This window comes from Oncorhynchus nerka, linkage group LG27 (assembly GCF_034236695.1).
Source record: "Oncorhynchus nerka isolate Pitt River linkage group LG27, Oner_Uvic_2.0, whole genome shotgun sequence".
NCBI classification, from domain to species: domain Eukaryota; kingdom Metazoa; phylum Chordata; class Actinopteri; order Salmoniformes; family Salmonidae; genus Oncorhynchus; species Oncorhynchus nerka.
In genome coordinates, this window is record NC_088422.1 from 36,831,615 (window position 1) to 36,855,726 (window position 24,112).

Here is a 24,112-nt window from a genome sequence, read left to right on the forward strand (position 1 = left end):
TTTAAGACCTGAGACTGAAGGAGACTCATGAAATATAGAACAGGGGAGCTCTCCTGGAAATGTAATATACTTCATGAATATAAACTGTGTAATACGGCCAAAGCCATTTTCTTTACATCACTCAAGGAAATGATTAAAGGGGAAAGGGGCAGGCAGGCAGGACAGCGAGCGAATGTTTAAGAGAGTTAGGTGTCAGAGTTGTTTTCCTGCAACACCTGTTTGTCTGGTTATGAATGCAGATGTCGAAACTTCCCGAGTTATTCACCTCTTTCTCTCTTCCACAGCTTGACCAATGAACACCACAGCCAGTGAGGGTAACTTCCTGTTGTGACTGCAGACTTCAGGGTTTTCCCTGTTGCATCTCCAGACCCACCACTCTGATCTGCTCCCAAACCTCTCTGCCGGATTCCATCCATCTCCCTCTGCCCTCTTCTTACCCCCTCTGTACTCCCACCCCTGAACGTCCATCAGAGATAAAATGGACGACAGCTACGAAAGCAGGACTTCCTTAGTGAAGGGGGCCAAGGACATCGTCAAGGAGGCCAAGCGGCACGCTGTGAAAAAGGTCAACAAGGTCGTGGACAGCACCACAGACGAGTACTCCCAGCGCAAATACAGCCGTTTCGAGGACGAGGTGGACGAGGGGGACGACTTTTACCGTAACCCTCCCAGGCAGGACGGAGGCTACAATGACAACGACCAGGCCAGTGATGCCAGCGACGCCACAGAGGGCCATGATGACGAAGATGAGATCTACGAAGGGGAGTACCAGGGAATCCCAGCGGCCGGAGACAGGCGGGCCAGGGAGGGGCAGGTGGCTCTGGGGCAGCCCGTCACAGACAGCCTGAAGGACCGTAAGGAGCTGGAGCAGGAGAGGCAGGCGGACGAGGAGGAACTGGCCCAGCAGTATGAGCTGATCATCCAGGAGTGTGGCCACGGCAGGTTCCAGTGGCAGCTGTTCCTGGTGCTGGGCCTGGCCCTCATGTCGGATGGGGTGGAGGTGTTCGTGGTGGGGTTCGTTCTACCCAGCGCCGAGACGGACATGTGTGCTCTGGGTGGCTCCAACTCCAGATCTGGATGGCTAGGTAAGCAGTTAGGGGTGTGTGTGTGTTTAAAACATGAGTGCTTAGCAGTTTCTGTAAACTTCTGTAAGATCACAACAGGATTAAATTACGATTGTCCACAGAGTACCGTGTAATGGTACGTTGGTTTCTGTGTCCTTGTTGAGGGACTAGTTTTCCCAATGTGTTCACTTGGAGTCACACTAGTCCAGATGGCTGCAGGTCTGTAATCCATCACTATCGAGTCTGACATGACATGTGTGTCTGGGGGCTGCCTGTGTTAATGTCATATTGTAAAAACATAGAATCAGTCAGCCCTCCACCCCCTGCACAGTAAGACATGGCACTACTACTTTCACTGCTCCATGCTCTGCTTACCCTTATTCATGCTCCCTCCCTCCCTCCCTCCTCCTCCCTCCCTCCCTCCCTCCCTCCCTCCCCTCCCTCCCTCCCTCCCTCCCTCCCTCCCTCCCCAGATGAGGTGACTCAGGCTGAACGGGATTGTGTTTGTCTGTGTGTATTGTGGAGTTACTTTGACCTTGTTGGAGTCCAATGTAATCATCATCAGATGTGTCTCTTTTCATTTAGTTTTGTCATTTTTCTTTTTCAGAGCGGGGTTAGAGCTACAGAAATATGAAAATAAACCCGCCCGCGTCCTCCCGTCCCACCCGGAAACCATGATTTTCTGTGGAATATTTAATTACACACCTGTGCATTCTGTATACAAACAACACTAATGTCAGTGCTTTGTTGGTTAGTTAGTTCTACCTGAGTTTATTTAGTTGTTTCCATGCAGACCCATCGCAGGGAAACATGAATAACATCCCAGAGACTGAGGCTTTGCATCGCAAGCTGGTCAAACTGAGCCCAGTGTAACAGGATAATACAATCTGAAAAATGAAATGAAATCAATCAGATTAAATTACAGAATAAAATTTGTACCTAACAGGATCCCACAGGAATCTTAACTGCTGCATGGGAACGATGGAGGAATGAGAAAGCACCTCACTGTATCACTTTTCACCTCCTCTGTTTTCTTCCCTTTCTCTTTCTGTAACTCTCTTTCCCTTTCCTTTCTTAGTCTCTTTCTCCTTTGTTCTCCCTCCTCTTTTTTGTCTCCTTCATTCTCTCTTTACATCTCTCCCTCCTTCCTCCTTTTACCACTTCCTTCCTTCCTTCCTCCCATCCATCCATCCATCTCAATTTTCAATTCAAGGGCTTTATTGGCATGGGAAACATGTGTTAACATTGCCAAAGCAAGTGAGGTAGACAACATACAAAGTGAATATATAAGGTGAAAAACAACAAAAATGAACAGTAAACATTACACATACAGAAGTTTCAAAACAGTAAAGACATTACAAATGTCATATTATATATATATATATATACAATGTACAAATAGTTAAAGGACACAAGATAAAATAAATAAGCATAAATATGGGTTGTATTTACAATGGTGTTTGTTCTTCACTGGTTGCCCTTTTCTCGTGGCAACAGGTCACAAATCTTGCTGCTGTGATGGCACACTGTGGAATTTCACCCAGTAGATATGGGAGTTTCTCTCGTCTCTCTCCCTGACTCTCTCCCTCCCTCCCCCTGTCTCTCTCTCTCTCTCTCTCTCTCTCTCCCATCTCTCTCTCTCTCTCTCTCTCTCTCTCTCTCGTCTCTCTCCCTGGCTCTCTCCCTCCCTCCCCCTGTCTCTCTCTCTCTCTCTCTCTCTCTCCCCTCCCATCTCTCTCTCTCTCTCTCTCTCTCTCGTCTCTCTCCCTGACTCTCTCCTCCCCCTGTCTATCTCTCTCTCTCTCTCTCTCTCTCTCTCTCTCTCTCTCCCCTCCCATCTCTCTCTCTCTCTCTCTCTCTCTCTGTCTCTCTCTCTGTCTCTCTCGTCTCTCTCCCTGACTCTCTCCCTCCCTCCCTCCCCCTCTCTCTCTCTGTCTCTCTCTCTCTCTCTCTGTCTCTCTCTCTCTCTCTCTCGTCTCTCTCCCTGACTCTCTCCCTCCCTCCCCCTGTCTCTCTCTCTCTCTCTCTCTCTCTCTCTCTCTCTCTCTCTCTCTCTCTCTCTCCCTCCCATCTCTCTCTCTCTCTCTCTCTCTCTCTCTCTCTCTGCCTCTCTCCCTGACTCTCTCCCTCCCTCCCCCTGTCTCTCTCTCTCTGTATATGGTAGCCAGCTGGCAGGCTGTGAGTATCTGCGTGGTCCAGGCCAGGGGCAGCTGAGCATGGCTAAACTGCAGTGAGATAGCAGTGCCACTGCAGAGATTACCCGCTGCTACCGCAGAGAGAGTGTGTGTGGTAGAGGGCTGTGGGGTGGGAGAGTGTGTGTGTGTCGGGGGGGTTCTCTTATCGAGCACTCATAGTATCAAAATACTTCACGCCTATCTGGTCATTACCCTTGATGCAAGGGAGCTTAGAAGCATTACTTAGCTGAATGAGTCATCCCATTGTGCTTGCACCCCTGGGCCCAAGATAAGTATAATTTCATAAAGATTTCATTGAAATCTTTGCTACCCCCACCAACCAAAAATGTGACAGAGACCCAATCTTTTTTTCTGCAGAGGTGGTGGTTTTCTTACGGCAAAAGAGGGGGCACGAATCCCATCAAGCCTGACATGATCTGGTACAAATGTGATTACACGCTGCTCAGTGTAAAGGAGCTGAACAGAAGAGAGGAGATGAGGGGAAAAGGAGAGTGGAGGAGAGGAGAGGAAAGATATGGGAAAGAAGAGGAGGACACAAGCAGAAAAAGAAGAGCAGGGAGAGATCAGCACAGTGAGAAAGAAAACAGACAGGAAATGAAAGAAGATCTGAAGAGAGGAGAGGAGAAAAGAGACGAGAGGATAGGTAAAGAGAGAGTATGAAAACAGTAAAAAAATACAAATAAAAGGAAATCACCAGACCGTTGTTTACAGTGACAGAATTAGCTTCAGACAGGCACGCCGTACTCCCCTATATTCAGACAGGCACGCCGTACTCCCCTATATGCAGTATGAATAGAACAGGGCAAGCGTTTTGTGTGGCGCTGAAACAGTTTACCCCTCTAAGAGTGAAGAGCATCAAAGCGTGAAATCGGAAAAGAGACCATGATGCAGCTGAGCGCTCTTACTACTCTTAGGGGGCTCCTCAGGATCTGACAGCACAAAAATCACCACCACCATGCCCCCCCCCTCTCTCTCTTCACTTCCTCTCATACACCCTTTCTCTGAACTCCATTTCCTCTCTTTTTCTTTATCTCTCACTCTCTTATTCTTCACTCCTCCTTTTTTCGAACTTCTCTCCCTCGTTCTCCTCTCACTATGCTAATTTTCTCTGCCCTTTTCTATTTGTTTACATCCTCTTCCTTCCCCTTCTCCATCTGCCCTGTTCTCCTCCCCATTACAATCTCTCTCTTTTTGCCCTTCATTGTCAAGTTTACAAGAGCTGCTGAATCATGATCCTTAACTGGGTGTGTGTGTGTGTGTGTGTTTTGCCGCACTGTTCAGCTCCAGTACCTCTCCCTTTAGGGTTTGTGTGTTGGTGCGTGTCTGACTGTTTGTTGAACATTTCCCTGTTTTGTAGATGTGTTTTGACATATCTGTGATCTATGTGAGTGCTTTGGGACAGTTGTGTCTGAGAGTTCTAATGCAGCGTGTTTTGTATGGGACGATGTAGAGTTTCGTTGCCATGCACTTAACCTGTCCAAATTCAAATACGGTATATTCTCTTCACTTTTGGGACCAGAGGCACACCACCCTGCATCCCACTGCTGGCTAGCCTCTGAAGCTAAACAGGGTTGGTCCTGGTCGGTCCCTGGATGGGAGACCAGATGTTGCTGAAAGTGGTGTTGGAGGGCTCGGTAGGAGGCACTCTTTCCTCGGGTCGAAAATAAATATCCCAGGGCAGTGTAGTAGGGTGTCTTTTTTTCTGTCAATGATTCAGTCTCGTCTCACCCTGTTGAGAGAACCCAATCACCCAGACAGTCATGTTGTTTCACCACCTCCTGCTTGGCCACAGATCACCTCATCATCACAACTCTCCTCTCTCACACCTTCTAGCACCCAACAGGGAATAGAAACAAATACGTTCACCCTGCCTTTCCCCAGCTATTCTAGATGTGACCTGTGTATAAATGATGTCATCTATCTCTCCAACCGCCAGGCTTCTGGGCAATAGCTTATAGAACTATACTTTTTACACGTGAATAGACTCGGACGCCCAGGCTTTGCTCACGTGGTTTCTATACGGAAGGTAAGGTTGAAAGCCTGTGACAGAGGATAACATGTGAATTGACTTGACCCTCTGTTGGCCTGCAGGTTTGAATGAAGCTGCGTTCACCCCCCCCCTCGCCACTCCCCTGCCATGACAGGACAGGGAGTGGCTACAGATAACGGGGAGCACTGAGCCACTCTGACAAACGGTCTGCCTCTAAGCTAGCCTTAACTGAGGGGTGAATGTCTATTTGGTCATATCTATTCCTGTATCATTTAGTCTAGCAGTACTTTATTTAGTAACCATGTGTGATGTGTGTGTGGAACGAACATTCCTAAATGCACTAGTATCATACTTCTTAGAAAGTGTGGCCAACCCTGTTTCACCACCAGATGCTCTGTCCACTGTTGCTTCCTTCAGCAGAACAGTTTGTGCAGCGTAATAATTTCTTGGGTTCTACAGGAGCAAACTAGCGCCTAGAAAAGTGCCTGGTCATAACAAGAGTAGCAGGGGGACTATAGTCTGTAGACTAGAGGCTGCACAGTTAAAGAGAAATATATTGTCTGAAGTCATGCAGCTTTGATGGGTTCTTGTGTGTCTGAAAAGCATATAGAGGATACTAGCATATAAATATAGGTTTTGCACAACCATGTGTAGCTGGCTAAATGCTTCTAGACAGTTGGTGAATGGGACGCTGGAGTATTTCAACATAGTGATACTGTAGATGTCTTTCCCCCATGAGTCACGTTATTTCCTGGCGCCAGTGCTGAGATGATCACACCCTCAGATGCTGTGCAGTAAAACACACAACAATCAATACACGAATGAGGTATTCGGACGTCCTCTAGGGGCTATTAGACAGTATGATCATGGTTCAACTGTTTTACAGTTTTAGAAGATATCTGGCATCCTAGGCTCCTTTCTCTCTTTTTGAGACAAAAGGGTTATTTGTGGGGGGGAAAGGGTTCTTCCTAGAACCATAAGGGTTCCCTTGTGGGTAGGGCTGGGAAATTCTAGGGACCTCGCCATACAATATTGTCACAATGCTTAGGTGCCGATACGATATGTATCGCGATTCTCACGATTCTGGTATTACGATTAGATACTGTGATTTTATTGCAATTTGATGTTCCAAACATATGACATATATGTCTGCTGCAGCCTCCCGAGTGGCTCAGTGGTCTAAGGCACTGCATCGCAGTTGCTAGCTGTGCCACTAGAGATCCTGGTTTGAGTCCAGGCTCTGTCGCAGCCGGCTGCGACCGGGAGACCCATGGGGCGGCGCACAATTGGCCCAGCGTCATCCGGGTTAGGGGAGGGCTTGGCCGGCAGGGATGTCCTTGTCCCGTTGCGCTCTATCAACTCCTGTGGGCACAATGCATGCTGACACGGTCGTCAGGTGTACAGTGTTTCCTCCGACACATTGGTGTGGCTGGCTTCTGGGTTAAGCGGGCATTGTGTCAAGAAGCATTGTGGCTTGGTTGGGTTGTGTTTCGGAGGACGCATGGCTCTCGACCTTCCCCACTCCCGAGTCCGTACGGGAGTTGCAGCTATGAGGCAAGACTGTAACTACCAATCGGATACCACGAAATTGGGGAGAAAAAGGGGTAATTTATTTTATTTTATATATATAATAAAAAACATGTCTGCTGCAGAGGGAGCATGAGAATAAAAGTGCTGAAAACATGTTGGCTCACTATTTAAAAAGAAGATGGAGAGAAAGCTATATGATGCAGGTACAGCCGACTAGCGCTCGCTAACGCTACCTAGCAAAAATATAAATATATATATTTATTTATGTTATTTATGTAGTCCCTTTTGTCAGGAAGAGATCAAGGAGTATGCTGTCTTCCTAATGCCTTGGCTTCAGGGCTGTATCAGATGGCCGAATGGCTTGCTGACTCTCCCCAAATCCTCATCTCAACCATTAGATCATAAACAAGGACCTCAGATTAGCGACTATGGCCAAGTGTGAATGACCCCAGTTTGACCCCTGAAGTAAGAGAGTTAAGTCAGATCCCCATCTATCCACAACAGTGGGGAGATGAGATCTGAATGAGGTGTATCTTGTTATACCCTGAATTGCAATTATTTGGACCAGACGTCATTGCCTCAGGCTAAATTATACCACACCATGTGTAATCAGAATATGGCCTAATCTATCTGCAATCTGTTCTTTATTGTCATAGCGACTGAAATGTAAAATATAAATGACAGTGCTTTTGTAATGACAGAGCTATCCCTTTGACGCCATTTTCTGTTTACTCGTCGGTTTATATCTCGGTTTCCTATTATATGAAAAAAAATGTATTTAGATGGTGTCTGAGTCCTCTTAAGGAATCCTGTTTGATGGAAAGGTCTCTTGACCAGGACTTCGCAGCATTCATTCTATCAATGCATGAAATGATTCAATCCTAGAAAGATTCCAAAATGGACTGGTAGGCCATAGCAGGACTATGACTAAAGATTAACATCTTCCTGAGATTAGAGAGGGTACAGGAACAGTGGCGTTAACAATAGAGAAGGATATCTCATAGTGTTCCAAGACTATGATCAACAGTGGGTGAAATTGCTGCAGAGATCAAGTCACCCTGTACAGTGCCTTCAGAAAGTATTCACACCCCTGGACTTTTTCCCACATTTTGATGTGTTCCAGCCTGAATTTAAAATGGATTACATTGAGATGCTGTGTCACTTACACAATACCCCATAATGTCAAAGTGGAGTTTTTAAAAATGTATTAAAAATGAAATGCTGAAATGTCTCGAGTTAATAAGTATTCAACCATTTTGTTATGGCCTAAATAAGTTCAGGAGTAAAATAAATGTGCTTAACAAGTCACATAATGCCCCATATCTTTACCCCACATATACAATAATCTGCAAGGTCCCTAAATCGAGCAGGGAATTTCAAGCACAGATTCAACAACAAAGACCAGGGAGGTTTTCTATTGGTTTGCAAAGGGCACTGTATTACTGACCACATTCTTCATCCCATTGATTCATGTCACACTAGTGGGTCCAGGTTCATTCCTTCTGTATTCACTCATCACATCACAGTGGGATTGAGAATGGGTTGTGTTTTACTGTAGGGACTTCATCGCTTGTATAACTCCTTATCATTCTGACACGTAACAGGAATCGAATAGTTCTTGGTGAAGGTATTTATGAAGTGTGCTCTTGGGATGTGCAAATAATTGAACACAAAACTGAAAGAAAAGTTGAATCTACAGTATCATTTGGGTTATGGTTTGGGCAGCAAGGCAAGAGAGATCCTTTGTTATTCCTGCATGAGATAAAGGTTTTAACAGTCAAAAGATGAGCAGGATTTATCAAGTTGTTATTCTACCAAGACATCTCCACTCTCAGGAGAAGTGGAATTTATTACACAAAACAGAGTCGTTCAACAGATTTGGTGATTACATGTTCTTATTGATGTATGATAATCAGCACTAATGGGCCTTAATGCCGCTCCATACTTTACTGTGACAATTTTATACCCTTCACTTTAGCAGCTAGAGCCCACGGAGGGGCCATAAATCCTAATGGTTCAGTCCCAAATGGCATCCTGTTCCCTAGATAGTGCACTACTTTTGGCCAGAGCACTATGGGTCCTGGTCAAAAGGAGTGCATTAGAAAGGGAATAGGGTGCCAATTAGGAAGCACTCAATGTCTCCTGGCAGGGATATGATGTCAGGTAGAGAGGGACTAGAGGTGATTATGACATTGCATATTAAAATAGCATGGGATATATATATCAAATAAAGGAAACAGTAATGTCCACTGTGTTCTGCTGAAGACGATGTGAATCCACCATTAAGATGAGCTTTATCCACCAGTCAACAATTCTTATCTACACTGTCAAATTCACACAGTATTTGTTGGTTTGTTTGAAGGTTCGATGACAATCGGTTTGAGCATTTCTTTGTGCTGTGCAAATAGATATGGTATAAATCTAAAGTATCTCTCTGTCTCTCTCTGTCTGTCTCTCTCTCTCTGCAGGCAGTATTGTGTACCTGGGGATGATGGTGGGGGCGTTCTTCTGGGGGGGCATGTCGGACAAGGTGGGCCGCAGACAGTGTCTGCTCATCTGCATGTGTGTGAACGGCTTCTTCGCCTTCCTCTCCTCCTTCGTTCAGGGTTATGGCATCTTCCTACTCTGCCGCGTGATCGCAGGCTTTGGGTGAGTATCTGACTGGGGTTACAATGGCAAGCAACATCAATGTGTTATTTCTCTTAAATAATGGGCTACTGAATTGTAATAATCCACACTAAACAAACAATTAGAAAAGTGAATTACAAATAATACTGGAGATTAAAAAATGTATTGTGAGTTGTGACATGAACAGTAGAGTAAGGACAACTGACTCAGTTTGTTCCAATTTACAAAGCTAGCTACAACCAGGATGTGTCCTTTCAAGTCGTTCATCAAATGGCCCTGCAGTTCTACGTCGTTAACTCCTTAATTCCCATAGAGACTGCTTTTCACAGTAGTTAGTCATTCATTCATTATCTGTTGTTGTAAATCATCTGTTTTGGTTTCTTGAATGAATATCTAGTTGTGGACCCCTCTGTTTACATAGACTAACTCTTATATTTCACCCACATAACCCCTAGAGGTTTCACTCACTCCTATCTATATCCATAATAATAATAATAATGTGTGACTAGTAGTGAATGTGTCAACCACTCTCCTGGCAGTATGCTCCTAACATCCATCATGAAAGTCTTTAGTTTAGACCAACTAGGCTGTGTTAGTGATAACAGGGGATTTACTGTAATATATTTACTGTAATATAGGGGCTTAAAACCTTGTTTCATTCATTCATGTGAGCCTTTGTAAACACTAGTAGTGAATGTGTCAACCACTCTCCTGTCAGTATGCTCCTAACGTCCATCATGAAAGTCTTTAGTTTAGACCAACTAGGCTGTGTCAGTGATAACAGGGGATTTACTGTAATATATTTACTGTAATATAGGGCCTTTGTAAACACGTCTTCTACTTGGAGTGGATTAATGATTTTAACATTGCTGGTAAAATGCTTTACAAGACTCAAAAACAAAACAATTAGCACGAAAGAATTCCCCTCATTCGTCAAATTAATTTGAAAAAGTTCAAGCAAAAAGTGCACAAGAATTCTAAAAGCAATATCTCAGCAAACAACATTCAGTCCTTTCTTACAGTCTTGCACTCGCTGATTCTGGTGTCTCATTCAATCAGATGTGTTTTTGTCAAGGTTTCCCCTGGCTTGACAAATCCTAGGGATGTTTCCTTAGCCATCACTGTCGTCATGCCACACTGGCTTTTGGTAAGCCTTTAGTGAAAGGCTCTGTGACAAATGATTGTCTGAAATGTGCTTCTGGGGCATTTAAAAAGCAGCCTTATGATGGACAAGTGACATTTGGAAACTACTGTACTAGCCCAGTACGACCATCCTGATCTGGCGAGCTTCCATTCTATTTCGCTACACAAGGAAACGAAACAAAAGCGCAGCAGGATAGTGGAGACGTCTTTACAGCACCATTTCTGAATGTCCATATTGTTATTCACTGGCTGCATGGCCTCTAGCCTCACATGTCTAGCAATGTAAGAACAGAGCATTGATTTATAGAGAGAAAATATTGGAGGGGTGTAACGGTCCCTGTCAAAAGCTCATTTACTAATTGCCTCCCGCCCCTCTCCCCAGAGGGACTCAATGTAATTGAAAAGGCTTGCCAGCCAAACTGCCTTCTGTTGGAGTCATGGACGACTGGCTCCAAGCCTAATGGTTAACTGGAAAGCCAAGGAAATGCCCTTTTGGCAAAGTTGGCTTATTTTCAGGAAAATTGTTAGAGTGTTTGTTTCTATTGTCTACTTTTACAGTAGTAAAAACTGTTCCAGCTGCGTCACAATACAAAAGGTTCCTCAGAGAAAATAAAGGCCCCACAAATTTTTTTTTTTAAGTAACAAAAAACAAATTTTTGTCGTTGTTGCAGCAATGTACTATAGATATAGTTAATTTTCATGGGTCAACTAATTTGTAGGTGTTAAGAAAATGTTACCTTCCGCATAATCCGTGTGGCTCTACTCGTTGTCCTATGGCATATCATCTTCTGGTGCATTGCGCCACCAAATAATTAAGCAACTCATTGTCCTGTCCTTGTCTCCTTCAGAACAGGGGGAGTTGTACCCATCGTCTTCTCCTTATTTGCGGAGGTGCTGTCCAGAGAGAAGAGAGGGGAGCACCTGAGCTGGCTCTGCATGTTCTGGATGATTGGAGAGATCTATGCTTCAGCCATGGCCTGGGCCATTATACCACACTACGGTAAGTAGTATACTGTTATACCACATTAACGCACCACGGTGACTCACCAGGACTAGTTCACACTCACACAGGTGGAATGAACACATCATAGGCATTTTAGTAACAAAACCTTCTTGGTTAGATGGTTATGATGCCCCTGAATGTGGTATAATAATTTGACATTGTACAGTTTACAAAGTAAAAACAAATCAAACAATGGGACACAATGTTAAAACTTACTGCACAAATCCAGGTTGGCAGAGTATAACCAGCGGAACGTTTAGCTGTGACCGTGGGTGAAGGTGCCAGTTTGCCCTGCTGGCGCATCAACTAAGTGGCTGCAGACTGGGAGAGGGACAGTTGAAGTGATTAATGTAGGCCTGGAAACCACGGGGATACACATACAGGCACACATAGGGATATTTAAAGGATGAAGGCGTAACGGTGGGAGATAGGAGACTGTGATTTACGACCGCTACACTGGAAATAAGCTGCACTCATCAATAAAGAAAAGGGGAAAGGCTTGAAAATGGTCTTTCCTCTCTCTCTTCCTCACACTATATCAATCTCTCCCACCACCCATATCTCTGTCTGAGCCTATTTCTCTCTGCTCATCTTCTTTCCCTCTCACTCCTTTCTTTCTGTCCCTCTCTTTCCTCCCCCTCTTTCACTGTCTCCCAATGTCTCTTCCAACCACGTCTCACTGTCCCTCCCTCCCTCCCTGTTCCTCCTCTCCTTCTCTCTGTCTGGGGATGTTCTTCTTGATCAAGCATAATTAGCTTTTTCTTCTTGCTCTAACCTAATGGGACAAAGCTACAGCTAGCCATGATTTATGGTCGAGCCGTGTTTTAGCCCAGCCGTGGGGGACGTCAGTGAGAGGCTTCATGGAGGATATTTCACTGTGCCGGCCGTGCTGAGCCACTGAAATGCCTGTTTGTACAAATAGTGACTGCACTGTAGACATTGAAGGAAATGATACCTGAAACAGTGGGGATTCATTTAAGATTTCAGATCATTGAGCTGCTTTTAGGAAAATCCACAGTTGTTCTTTATTGTGCAGTGGCTATAGAGGAGGGCTATACACACACACACACACACACACACACAAATCTGATAAACCCAGTGAGTCTCACTGAGAAAGCTCTGCTGTCAGGTCTGCAGATATCCCTTTGAAGGCTTGATAGTAAACCCACTCTGCTCTCATTCTTTCTGACACACACTCTCTCTTTCCTCTCTCACTCTTCCTCTCTCCATATCCTCTCCCTTTCTATCCTTTATCTCCCCCCTTATCTCCCTCCCCCTTTATCCCCCCCACCCCCTCTCTCTGAGCGTGCCCTGCATACTCCAACACTTTTGGGTGATTTTTATGTTCTCTCCAACTGCCGCAGTGCCCGCCAACAGCGATGTGGCTGAGGAGCCTGAGGTGTAGTCTTTTGTCTCATATAGAAACAGATAATGATGAATTACCACACATCTACCACCTCATTGGTGTTTAATACTCCATTAAAGTTCTTTATATACCTCCTCACTTGTCTTCAACACTCTGCAGCTCCTAATGTCTTCTAAAGCCTCATGACAAAGACACAGATGGAGCCTACAGAAGCCTGTACAGAAGAGATCTCTGTCATACTGCAGCCTTTAGTTACACTACTAGGGATCTCTCTCTCCCTCTCTCCCTCCATCCATCCACTTAGTCAATTATGTACATTATCCCAGTAATGACATTTTCAATGGCTAAAAAGACACTAACCCTCCGGGGCTGACAGCACAGCTATATCCCCATAGACAAGGCAATCACTGCAGCACATCAAATCTCACACACACACACACACACACACACACACACACACACACACACACACACACACACACACACACACACACACACACACACACACACACTAATACATTACCATCAGCATACATGTGTCATGTTAACACGTACACACACATGTGCAAGCGCGCACAGACACACAGAGTTCATGCATTCACACCAACACACACATGCACAAGACCCTGAATGTAAGGAATTGAGATTGCCTTCATGGTAGTATCTGGGAATCCTTGACATCCTCCCACACACACCTACAGGATAGTGTCATTACTCAGCGCACAACTACAGTAACATCTCAGCAGTTCTTTACATTAACGCTTACAAACACGGTGTGTGGATGACTCCGATGCATGCACAGAATGATGTACAGCCCCTGCCATACACGGGTGGTTTGAGAGAGATGATCTGTGTATGACAGCCTTTCTTCAAGTCTGGCTTTATTTCCACAGTGGTTCATAAGCGGTGGTATCAATCTGCCATTAGATTCATTTCCTTGCATTAACATTAACAGTGCTGATGGATAATGGGGTTATTCCTTTAAATCGTGTTAAAAAGAAAAAGGCTTGATCCAGAGGGAGAGACGTGGGAGGTCACCACTAATATCCCTCTTCTCCCTCCTTCCCCAAATAGGAACAGGGAACATAAGCACACACACACATTGCATTAGCCCTCTTACACTAATGTACACTCCCACACACTGAAGAACAGTCATTGTCAGTAAAAAGGAGATAAGGAGAACAAAAATATACCTCTTCATTGTTTTGGATTTACCCTGTTACTGTAGTTCTCAGCTACAGTGTTTATAGTGTACATACCGCATGTGGATTTGTGTTAATTCTGTGCCCATTGTGTTGTCTGTCTGTATATCCTGCTTATCGTCTGTCTGTATATCCTGTTTATTGTCGGTCTATATGTCCTGTTTATCATCTGTCTGTATATCCCGCTTAACGTCTGTCTGTATATCCTGTTTATCGTCTGTCTGTATGTCCTGCTTATCATCTGTCTGTATGTCCTGTTTATCATCTGTCTGTAGATCCTGCTTATCATCTGTCAGTATATCCTGTTTATCGTTTGTCTATATATCCTGCTTATCATCTGTCTGTATATCCTGTTTATTGTGGCGGCACCACAAATTCCTGTACATACAAATTTATTTGGCGAATAAAGGTGATTCAGAAAATATTTTACTTTCTCGATGTTCCATCAAATTTTCAGTAAGATCCATTAAAGTGGGCAACAAATTTGATATTTATAAACTATTTCACAGAATGTATGAAACACACATTTAAGGGTTTGAAGGGTTCTACTGTGCCTAAGGGAAAGCGCTATGAAATTACAGTGCTGTACATGGGTCGCTCAGTGTTGAGGCTAAGATGATTTACATGGCTGTGTACTATTACAATGATTGAGGATAGATATAATTCTTATTCTTTGCTGTTGAATAGTCCAGAATAGTCCAGAAAATGACTTTAGAATGTGCTGAGATAAGTGGCATTTAGAGAGGGGAATTGGAAATTGATTGTGTGTGTGCATGTGTTTGTGTATGTGAGAATATGTGTGTGTAATGTGTGTGTGCGTGTGTTGCTGCTATGAAGATGAATTGGACATAGTCTCTACCTGTGGGATGAGATCAGGTACAACATGATTTAACTTAAATGTCCTTTCTTTCCTTCCTTTATTTGTTTGCTTTGTGTGTTGCACTTTCCTCTGTGTGTGGTCTTCTGGAAAATACCCCATAGAAATTGTGCAAATAGAACAGACGTCACATCACCAAGGGAAGCAACAGTCAGTTGCCCACAAGTAACTTAAAAGACCCACTCCTGTGACATTTTTGAACTACTATGAACGGAGACCAACAACAAGCTGAATATTGTATGAATTGAAAAATCGAAGCTCCCTCTCTTGAGAATGTGACCATTATGTAAAACATGCTGATGTGTTCTCTTGTGTCTGATTGTTTGATGATGTATTGTGTGTGATTGGTTGCTGATGTGTTCTCTCGTGTGTGATTGGTTGCAGGCTGGAGTTTCAGTATGGGTTCTGCCTACCAGTTCCACAGTTGGAGAGTGTTTGTGGTCGTCTGCGCCCTGCCCTGCGTTTGTGCTGTTGTGGCTCTCACTTTCATGCCCGAGAGCCCCAGGTTTTACCTGGAGGTAAAGTAAAGCGTTATGGGAAATGGGGTTTTAGGGAGAGTGCCTGCCCCTCACAGACTATGTCTGTGTGTGGGCATGGATGGTCAGCTTTTCAATTCAATAGTTCCAGTTCTGAACAGTATAGGCAACTAATAGAATGTAGACCAATCCCAGATAGACATATAGCCTATATAAGTGGTTATTTAAGTCTGATGATAGTGCAAGGATCGGTTATCATTAACCCAGGGCCTTATAGCAGCTTAGGTGTCTATAGCATCTATTTCCTCAGAAAACCATTGAAGAGGGTACATTATCCTAGGTTACTATAATGCTTAAGTGTGTTCATGACAGTGGGTGCTGAGGAGTATTTTATTTGTTTTTGCTGTCTGATTGGGTGGGCCTGGCAGGGCCTGGCTTCCCAGTGGGTGGGCCTGTGTCCACCCAGGCCCACACATGACTTTTTCATGAAAGTTGGAAATGCTTTGTTCTTCAACAACAAGGCCTATGAGGCAAACAGTTAGTCAGCCTAAAGCTTCAGCAGCAGAGGTCTGGGCTACATGGCACGCCATTTTGCATGTTTTGTGGAAGATGGCAAATAATAATACACTAACGACTGTGACAGTTGGCTACGCCTGTTTCTGTAGGAGAATTATACTTTGAAGTAAAATGAGTCATCGTTGTCGTGACTCCTGTCATCTCAGCCCATCTCCTCCCTGCATGAGCATGGCTGTCACGGAGGAGTGCTCCCGGTTCTCTCTCCGTTAATCCCGTTTAATTCTCCCTCCTGTCAGGTGGGGAAGCACGACGAGGCTTGGATGATCCTCAAGCAGATCCATGACACCAACATGCGAGCGCGTGGGCAGCCGGAGAAAGTCTTCACCGTGAGTGTTTTCCCGCCTCGGCTCTTGCTTTGTTCACGCAGTAGAAAAACGAAGGCTTATAACCGCCAGCGCTGTGACTTGTTTAAATATGTGCCGAGTATAAATATCAATGATATGAAAAGGTTTTGAAAGGTATTTTGTGCCATTCAAATACGCAATGCCCGAGGCGCGCCCGGAAACAGCACCCCAGTCAATCTACATTTAGAGCTTTTCATTTGGTGTCAGATGTCCTGTCTCTGGAAGTGAACTAAAGCCCTTGCAAATCTCATGATACATCTGTAGCCTATATTTTAAGATGCAGGTTTTTGCTGCTAATGCAATAGCATAAGGGCTCAATCAATCTTGAATTGCAAAACTTGCCTATCAATTTGCATAGCCTACTTTTTTCCATAGAAACATTTAAAAGCAATGCAGAATAGTTGTAGATACTGTAAGAGAACCAGGTAAATTCCAATTCCTCGAGGTGCTTCCAGGGCCCGAGTTTCCTTGTACCACCCACAGATATCCAATGAATGGACCACAGCCACAGACCACCTTCCAGTTACATTTCTCCACCGGCAGTAGCCTACAAGAAAGAAACAGCATAAACATGACTTTTGATGTAATTATGTTATTAAAAACTCAATTTCCCATAATTCCCATCCCAGGTGAACAGAATCAAGATCCCCAAGCATTTGGATGAGCTGGTGGAGATTAAATCAGAGTCGGGGAACCCAGTCTCCAAGGCCCTCTTCAGGTCCAAGACAGAGCTATGTGGGGTGGGTTTTCTCTGTTTGCTCGCTAGATGGCCATGATGGAAGCGGCATTATCCTGCACTGCACTCTCACAAATCATTATTGATGTGTCTCTCTTGTTTCTCCACACAGATCTGGGTTAACTTTATGAAGTGTTTCGACTACCCTCTGAAAGAAAGTACTATCAAGCTAGCTATTGTGTGGTTTACTCTGTCCTTTGGGTAAGTTTTTATATTGTAATGACTCCCGCTCCCTTCCTCTCTCCTGATAGAAAGGTCCGGTTCTTAATTTAGAGTTGTAGGAGTCAGAATAGGCTAACTTCTTTCGTCAGGAAATGGCATAGACTTTTGCACTTGCAGCCACATTGCATTTCTGTCAGCTGTCCAACGTGGTAGCAGAGGTCGCAGCTCCCTGCTCTCAGGAGAACTACTGAATCAATATGCTTTTATTGGCCTCTCCTCTCAGTGTGACAGGGTGGGAATTCAAGCAGCCTGAGAAGAAAAGAACACTCCTGGAAACCCAACAGAAACCGTGTATTCTACCCCTATAGTTCCTATACATTTCATCTGGCTCCTATGTATAAACATAGATGTCTTTCTATTTGTTAACCTATATCCACTAAAGTGACTCCCTACGCCAAATTCCCTGTGAGTACGTACATAACCTAACCTTTATGTTGGTGACGACACTGTGTGTGTCTGTGGATCCAGGTACTACGGCCTGTCTGTGTGGTTCCCTGACGTCATCAAGCACCTCCAGGCAGATGACTACGCCTCCAAGGTGAAGATCCACAGCAACGAACGCATCGAGGACTTCACCTTCAATTTCACCATGGAGAACCAGATCCACACCAATGGTGTCTTCATCAACGACAGGTAGGGAAGAAAGAGAAAACTCTTCCAACATTAATGCTGAACAAGCAGTTATAACTGCATCCTCAATGAAAATGGGACTGATGGACTAAAATGGAGTATGGATGGAAATGTGAGTCATTACTATGGTGCTTTTATATTAATCTGGCATGTTGTCTTATCTGCTTTGTCTCTGTCAACTAGATGAGATGAGTAAATGTTAAACACAGAATCGACAAGGATTTCTCTGTAAAATGAACATGACATGTAGGCATTCGTAACTAACCATGTCCACACATACACTTTCCTCTGTTGAACCGTCCAGATTTGTTAATATGAAGTTGAAGTCCATCACCTTCATTGACTCCACCTTCCGTAACTGCTACTTTGACGACGTGACGTCGGTGGGATCCTACTTCCGGAACTGTACCTTCATCGAGGCGTTCTTCTACAACACTGGTAAGACAGACGAACAGAACCAGAAAGAGAACAGGGGCATTTCTGGGCCACCGTGAAGAATCCAGAAGGATCTTTGTCAGGCTTGACCTGTTCTCCTTTCTTTCATACTTCCTTTTTTGTAAAGATATAGTTTCGACGGGCTGAAAAATGTTTGCTAGGTATTGTCCTTTCTTTGCTACAGTCTCAGTCATGCCTATATTCCTGTTTGTGATGGCAGACATCGATGACTCCAAACTGATAGATGACACAGAGGTGATCAACAGCACGTTTCACCACAACAAGACGGGCTGTCAGATGACATTTGACGACGACTACAGCGCCTACTGGGTCTACTTCATCAACTTCCTTGGAACTCTGGCTGTTCTGCCCGGCAACATCGTCTCGGCACTGCTCATGGATAAAATCGGACGCCTTTCCATGTTAGGTATGTACAGGGATAGTTTGCAAAGTCCTTTCTGAGGGCTGCCTTTGTTATGAGCATGACTGTATCAGGTTGTTCAAATAAAAAAAGGATGTTGTGTCTGCGTGTGTCTGCGTGCGTCTGCGTGTGTGTGTGTGTGTGTGTCTGCGTGTGTCTGCACGTGTGTGTGTGTGTGTGTGTGTGTGTGTGTGTGTGTGTGTGTGTGTGTGTGTGTGTGTGTGTACAGGTGGCTCCATGGTTCTGTCAGGGATCAGTTGTTTCTTCCTGTGGTTCGGCACCAGTGAGTCGATGATGATCTTCATGCTGTGCCTTTACAACGGCCTGAGCATATCAGCCTGGAACTCACTGGACGTGGTCACCACAGAGTCCTTCCCTACAGACAGAAGGTATAGTTAGCAAGAAAATATAAATGATCCATTCCTATCTGCACACACAACAAGCATGAAAAAACACACAGACATACATATAAAACTCCTGTAAATCACTAAAAGACTTTCCAATCCCCCCTTCTCTCTCTCTCTCTCTCTGTCAGAGGGACAGGTTTTGGGTTCTGTAACGCTTTGTGTAAGCTGGCTGCAGTGTTGGGAAACCTGATCTTTGGTTCTCTGGTTGGCATCACCAAGTCCATCCCCATCCTTCTGGCCTCATCTGTGCTGGTGTGTGGAGGCCTGGTGGGGCTCCGGCTGCCTGATACCAGGGCCAACGTACTCATGTAGCCCCAGGAAGGACCACCTGGCCTGTGGAAGACTTGGGCCAAACCTGGTGCAAAGGGTTTGCTTCAAACATGTCCTATGGATGTTTGAGATTTGATTTGCTTATTGCCGCTTGTGGTCTCAAAGGGAGTTCAATTGCATAACTCCCCACCCCCACCCCATATTGCTACAAAACAGTATATCTACTTTCACTTTATCAATTTATGTATGTACAAGACACAACCCAAGCTCCAGACCATCTGCACAATTCCCTGGTGTCAAAGGGAAACTCCTATTTATTATTGAATGTAATATTTGGGGACGTCACAACGCCCCGTCCAGGATGGAATGATGTCACTCAATATTTTCATGTTATTTCATCATGATATAATCATAAGAGTTAGTGGGGTATATATTTTAGTGAAGCTTGTGGTGAGCATTGTTCAGGGGAATTGATGGTCAGTTGTTCATGACTGGTTGATGGCCAGGCCATTGCCTGTGGATTATGTCCATCCATCCCTGTATAGTACTGGCTGTGAAGGGAACTACTGTATAATGGGTCCTGTAGTTGGCTGAAGTAGACTCTATATCAGTGTCAAGGCCTGTTTGCTATGAGCTGGCTTGTGAAGTCAGTACTGAGCTAGTGCTATGTGAGTTGTATAGATGTCAGTAGCGCCTGTTGCTTTGTATCTTATGAGCAGTAGCTTCCAGGCATGTTTGTCTGGAGTCATTGCAGGGGCAGGGTTAGTGCTGTACATATGAATGCGTTCTTATTAGGCCAGGACAGATGGAGGAGAGAGGGGATAACAAGCTGTTCTGAGCACAGCCACCCTGCAGTGGGAGAGACAGGGGAATAGATGATCAGAAAGACTGGAGACCACACACCTGCAACACAGCTGGCCTAGACAGACAGGCCAAGGGAGAGAACAAGGGTATTTCTGGGCCACCGAGTGTAGATGGATCTTTGTCAGGCTTGACGTGTTCTTACATAATGTTTCACTTGTAATGTCTGCTAGATATACGCACATACCCTGAACTGTCAACCATGAAGAGTCATGGTGATGGACAGGTCTTAACTAAGCTAAGCTTCTCCCAGATAACACCTGAAACTATAATAATGTGTTTGTTGTCAGTTGTGGCTATTTATTTATTAGTTTACACTGACAGATGCATAAAGATGTGTTTTTATTACAGTGTTCTGCCGCACTCTACCACAGTCATATATAAACACTCAATGTCAAAGCCCTTTGCACCAGCTCTCTAGGCCATATTGAATAACTTGATTTGTTGTTATTTGAAGTGTACATACTAAATGTATCAATATGTTAATATTTATGTTTTCTTTTGCGGGTATGTATCTGCAGCTGTTCTAAAGAATTTTTGGGGGAAAATGTAAGAATCCAATTTTTTTGTATCTACTCTTGTTCTCCACTTCTCCTATGTGTTGTATTGTATGCAGGCTTCCTGATCGGGATGTATTTATGTTCAGCCTTTGATTTGGTGTTTCTCTTCGGCACTGACTTTGTAATGACATGTCAGGCTGCTTCCTTTTCAAGATACTGAATGGCCTTTTTTTAAATGTGCCTCTTCTTCACCGGAGCGTTCTCCTCATAGACAACAGAACAGGAGACTGAAGGGTACAGGAGGTAAACAGGAAGTGAACTCTGTGTGTGTGATGTCCCTTCTCACTACGGTCAACATTTTCAAGTACTGTACATCATCACATTGTGACGTGTAAAAGGTTCAACCTCCATATCAGTTTAAAAAAAGATGCCCTCCCCTCAGATGAAGTTGGAAGACAATATTATTTTTTAAACTGGATTGGAAAATATCAAATGTTATTTAAAGCAATAAGTAAGTAGTAAGTAAGTAAGTTAGTAACTGCTTGCATAAGAGTGACCCCCCACAAGACGTAATTGAAGTGAAATGACGTGAAAACAACGTTGATTCAACCAGTGTGTGCCCAGTGGGAATGCATTTGCGTGGATAAAAAACCCACCTGTGACCATTTGGAAGACATTTTGGAATCAGTAACAAAACAGTATTTTTCAAAATGTTGTACACATAATTCAGTACGTAGCGCATGTATAAATCTTTTCACTGTATAATGCCATTTCATTAGTGCTGTACACTGCATAATGTTGCAGTCTCTAAATTCTCACCCAAAGTTGACAAATGCGTCTGACGTTGATAAGGCATCCTGCAGGTAGCTGTCGTTACTGTAAGCAGTATGATCACCAGACCTCAGTCGCAGGTCTACATCTCTACATGGCTCCTTAGTATTATCTATGGCTTACTGCCTGTGTAGCTCTCCTGTTCCCGTGTGTGTCGTATCTGTGAGTATATCATAGTGTTCGTAGTCCACTGTATCAAAACTGCGGTCTGCTTGCCCCCTCCTTATTTTAGCTTTACATCATCTCGGATATGGTCAAGTCTGTTTGCTGATTGTTTGCTTCTTGGTATGCACTACAAATGATCTGACTTGTTGATGATCATTGTGGGGACCAGAAGTCCTCACAAGGATAGTAAAACAAGGGAAATCTGGACAGGTATGGACATTTCGCCAGTCCCCACAAGGAAAATTCCTATGTTTGGCTTAGAGGTTAGGTTAGGGATAAGAGTTAGGGTTAGGCTTAGTTTTAGGGTTAACATTAGAGTTAGGTTAAGGGTTAGTGAAAATAGGATTTTGAATGGGAATAAATAGTTTGGTTCCCACAAGGATAGTAAAACAAATGTGTGTGTGTGTGTGTGTAAGTATTGTACATATCAATGCTGTATTTGGTGGACTTCTGAGTTAAATCTGTATGCTTTTTGATTGACTGATGCCTCTCCAGCTGTGTTCAAGCGATAAATCCATCTATCCATGTTCTACGTCTGTGTTTCCTTGGCTTAAAGCCACATGTCCTCTACTACTGTGTGTACAAACTTGCATGTGTGTATGAAACTTCTCTTTTTTTCTGCTCAACTTTGTGTTCTTATTGTATTCTTCTGCCAGAAGAAGAGAAAATGGTAGATTTTTGGAAGAAAAAAAGTGAATGTATCACTCGTCAGTTTTTTGGGGACATTTTTTTAAGTGAACAATGGTGTGGGCTCAGATGAACAAAGGTGTGGGCTCAGATGAACAAATGTGTGGGTTCAGATGAACAAAGGTGTGTACATTATTGTGAAGGGCATGCCAATTGTGGGATGACTGTGAAGCTGAGTAGAGAAACATTTGCCAAATGATGCCCTGTGAATATTGTTTTAATTAAAGGAGAATGGCAGGAATTGCAAATAGTGCTGCTTATGAGCATCAAGTATATGAAATAAAGATTTATGTTCTCTAGCAAATTCAATCATGTGTTCATTCAACTCCTGAGGATATAAAGCTTGAGTGCATTGCAGCTTATATAGGTCTGCAGCAGGTCATTTTGAAGATAATATTATATCAGATAGAGTGCATACAGACTGCAGAGCATTGGGCCCAAAATCGTATTACACTAATAATAGCTTTTATTTAGCCCTGCACTCTCATAATCAGACCTCTAAGAAATATATGAGTTATCTTGCCTTCAATGTTTGCAAGTCAGAAAATATTATCAATTGTTGTCAGGAATTAAAAATGCAGATTTTCAATTAGTATAGACTACTATAATTCCAGTCCTATAAAGTTGGATACGATGTCGTAGCTAGTGGGCATTACGCATGCCAAGTTAAGACATGACATCTACCCCTGGCTTTGGCCTTTCAATAAAAATAAAAACATTCCAACAAAACAAACAGATAAAATGTCAAGTGAAATTTTACGTGGAATTTGGAGTTATAGACTTCTCTCACACACACCCTGCAACATCAGCACAGCAGAGACAAGAAAGAACTTGGGCAACGCAATAAATGATTACAGGCAGGCATATCAAGCTGCACTGCTCTGGCCTAGTTACATGTCATGGCTGCAGGTGGCCTAACGCTAAGGGCGTTGGGCCTGTAACTGAAATGTCGCTAGGTCGAATCCCCGAGCAAGGTGTAAACTCTGCCTAGGTGCCCTTGAGCAAGGCACGTAACCCTTATTGCTTGTGGGTCACCATTGATAATGGCATTTCCAATTCACACATGAATATTAATACACACTTGTACATGTGTGAAATAGGGCATTTATGTAATCTACCGTTGCTGGGACAATGCTGGAATGGAAAATTAAATATCTGAACAAGTAGGGTTTAGGTTGGCATGATAGTGTGTAGCCAGCATTAATTTATCATCCCTGTCCATAAACCCATTCTACCAGGAACTGAAAAGCATGGCTGGCAGCAGTAGGCTTCAGGGGTGGTCAGACTAGCATGAAGTGAGCTATATGAAATTATGTTATCAGAAGGACCCTCTACCCCCTTTATACAGTAGTGTATTACCTTTGACCAGAGCCCTATAGGCCCTTAGGATGCATTACCTTTGACCAGAGACCTATAGGCCCTTATGATGTATTACCTTTGACCAGAGCCCTATAGGCCCTTAGGATGCATTACCTTTGACCAGAGCCCTATAGGCCCTTAGGATGCATTACCTTTGGCCAGAGCCCTATAGGCCTTTAGGATGCATTACCTTT

At 44.0% G+C, this 24,112-nt stretch overlaps 1 protein-coding gene across 1 annotated transcript; it reads left to right on the top strand.

The window, feature by feature from the left end:
* The first annotated feature begins 293 nt into the window (after window positions 1-293).
* Window positions 294-22,868, top strand: sv2ca (synaptic vesicle glycoprotein 2Ca). Its single transcript, XM_065011646.1, has 12 exons — window positions 294-1,085; window positions 9,248-9,428; window positions 11,399-11,550; window positions 15,383-15,516; window positions 16,287-16,376; window positions 17,024-17,134; window positions 17,243-17,331; window positions 17,821-17,985; window positions 18,287-18,420; window positions 18,638-18,844; window positions 19,068-19,227; window positions 19,374-22,868. The coding sequence occupies exons 1-12, from the start codon at window positions 479-481 to the stop codon at window positions 19,555-19,557; spliced, it is 2,214 nt and encodes a 737-aa protein (XP_064867718.1). The 5' UTR covers window positions 294-478; the 3' UTR covers window positions 19,558-22,868.
* Window positions 22,869-24,112: the final 1,244 nt, after the last annotated feature.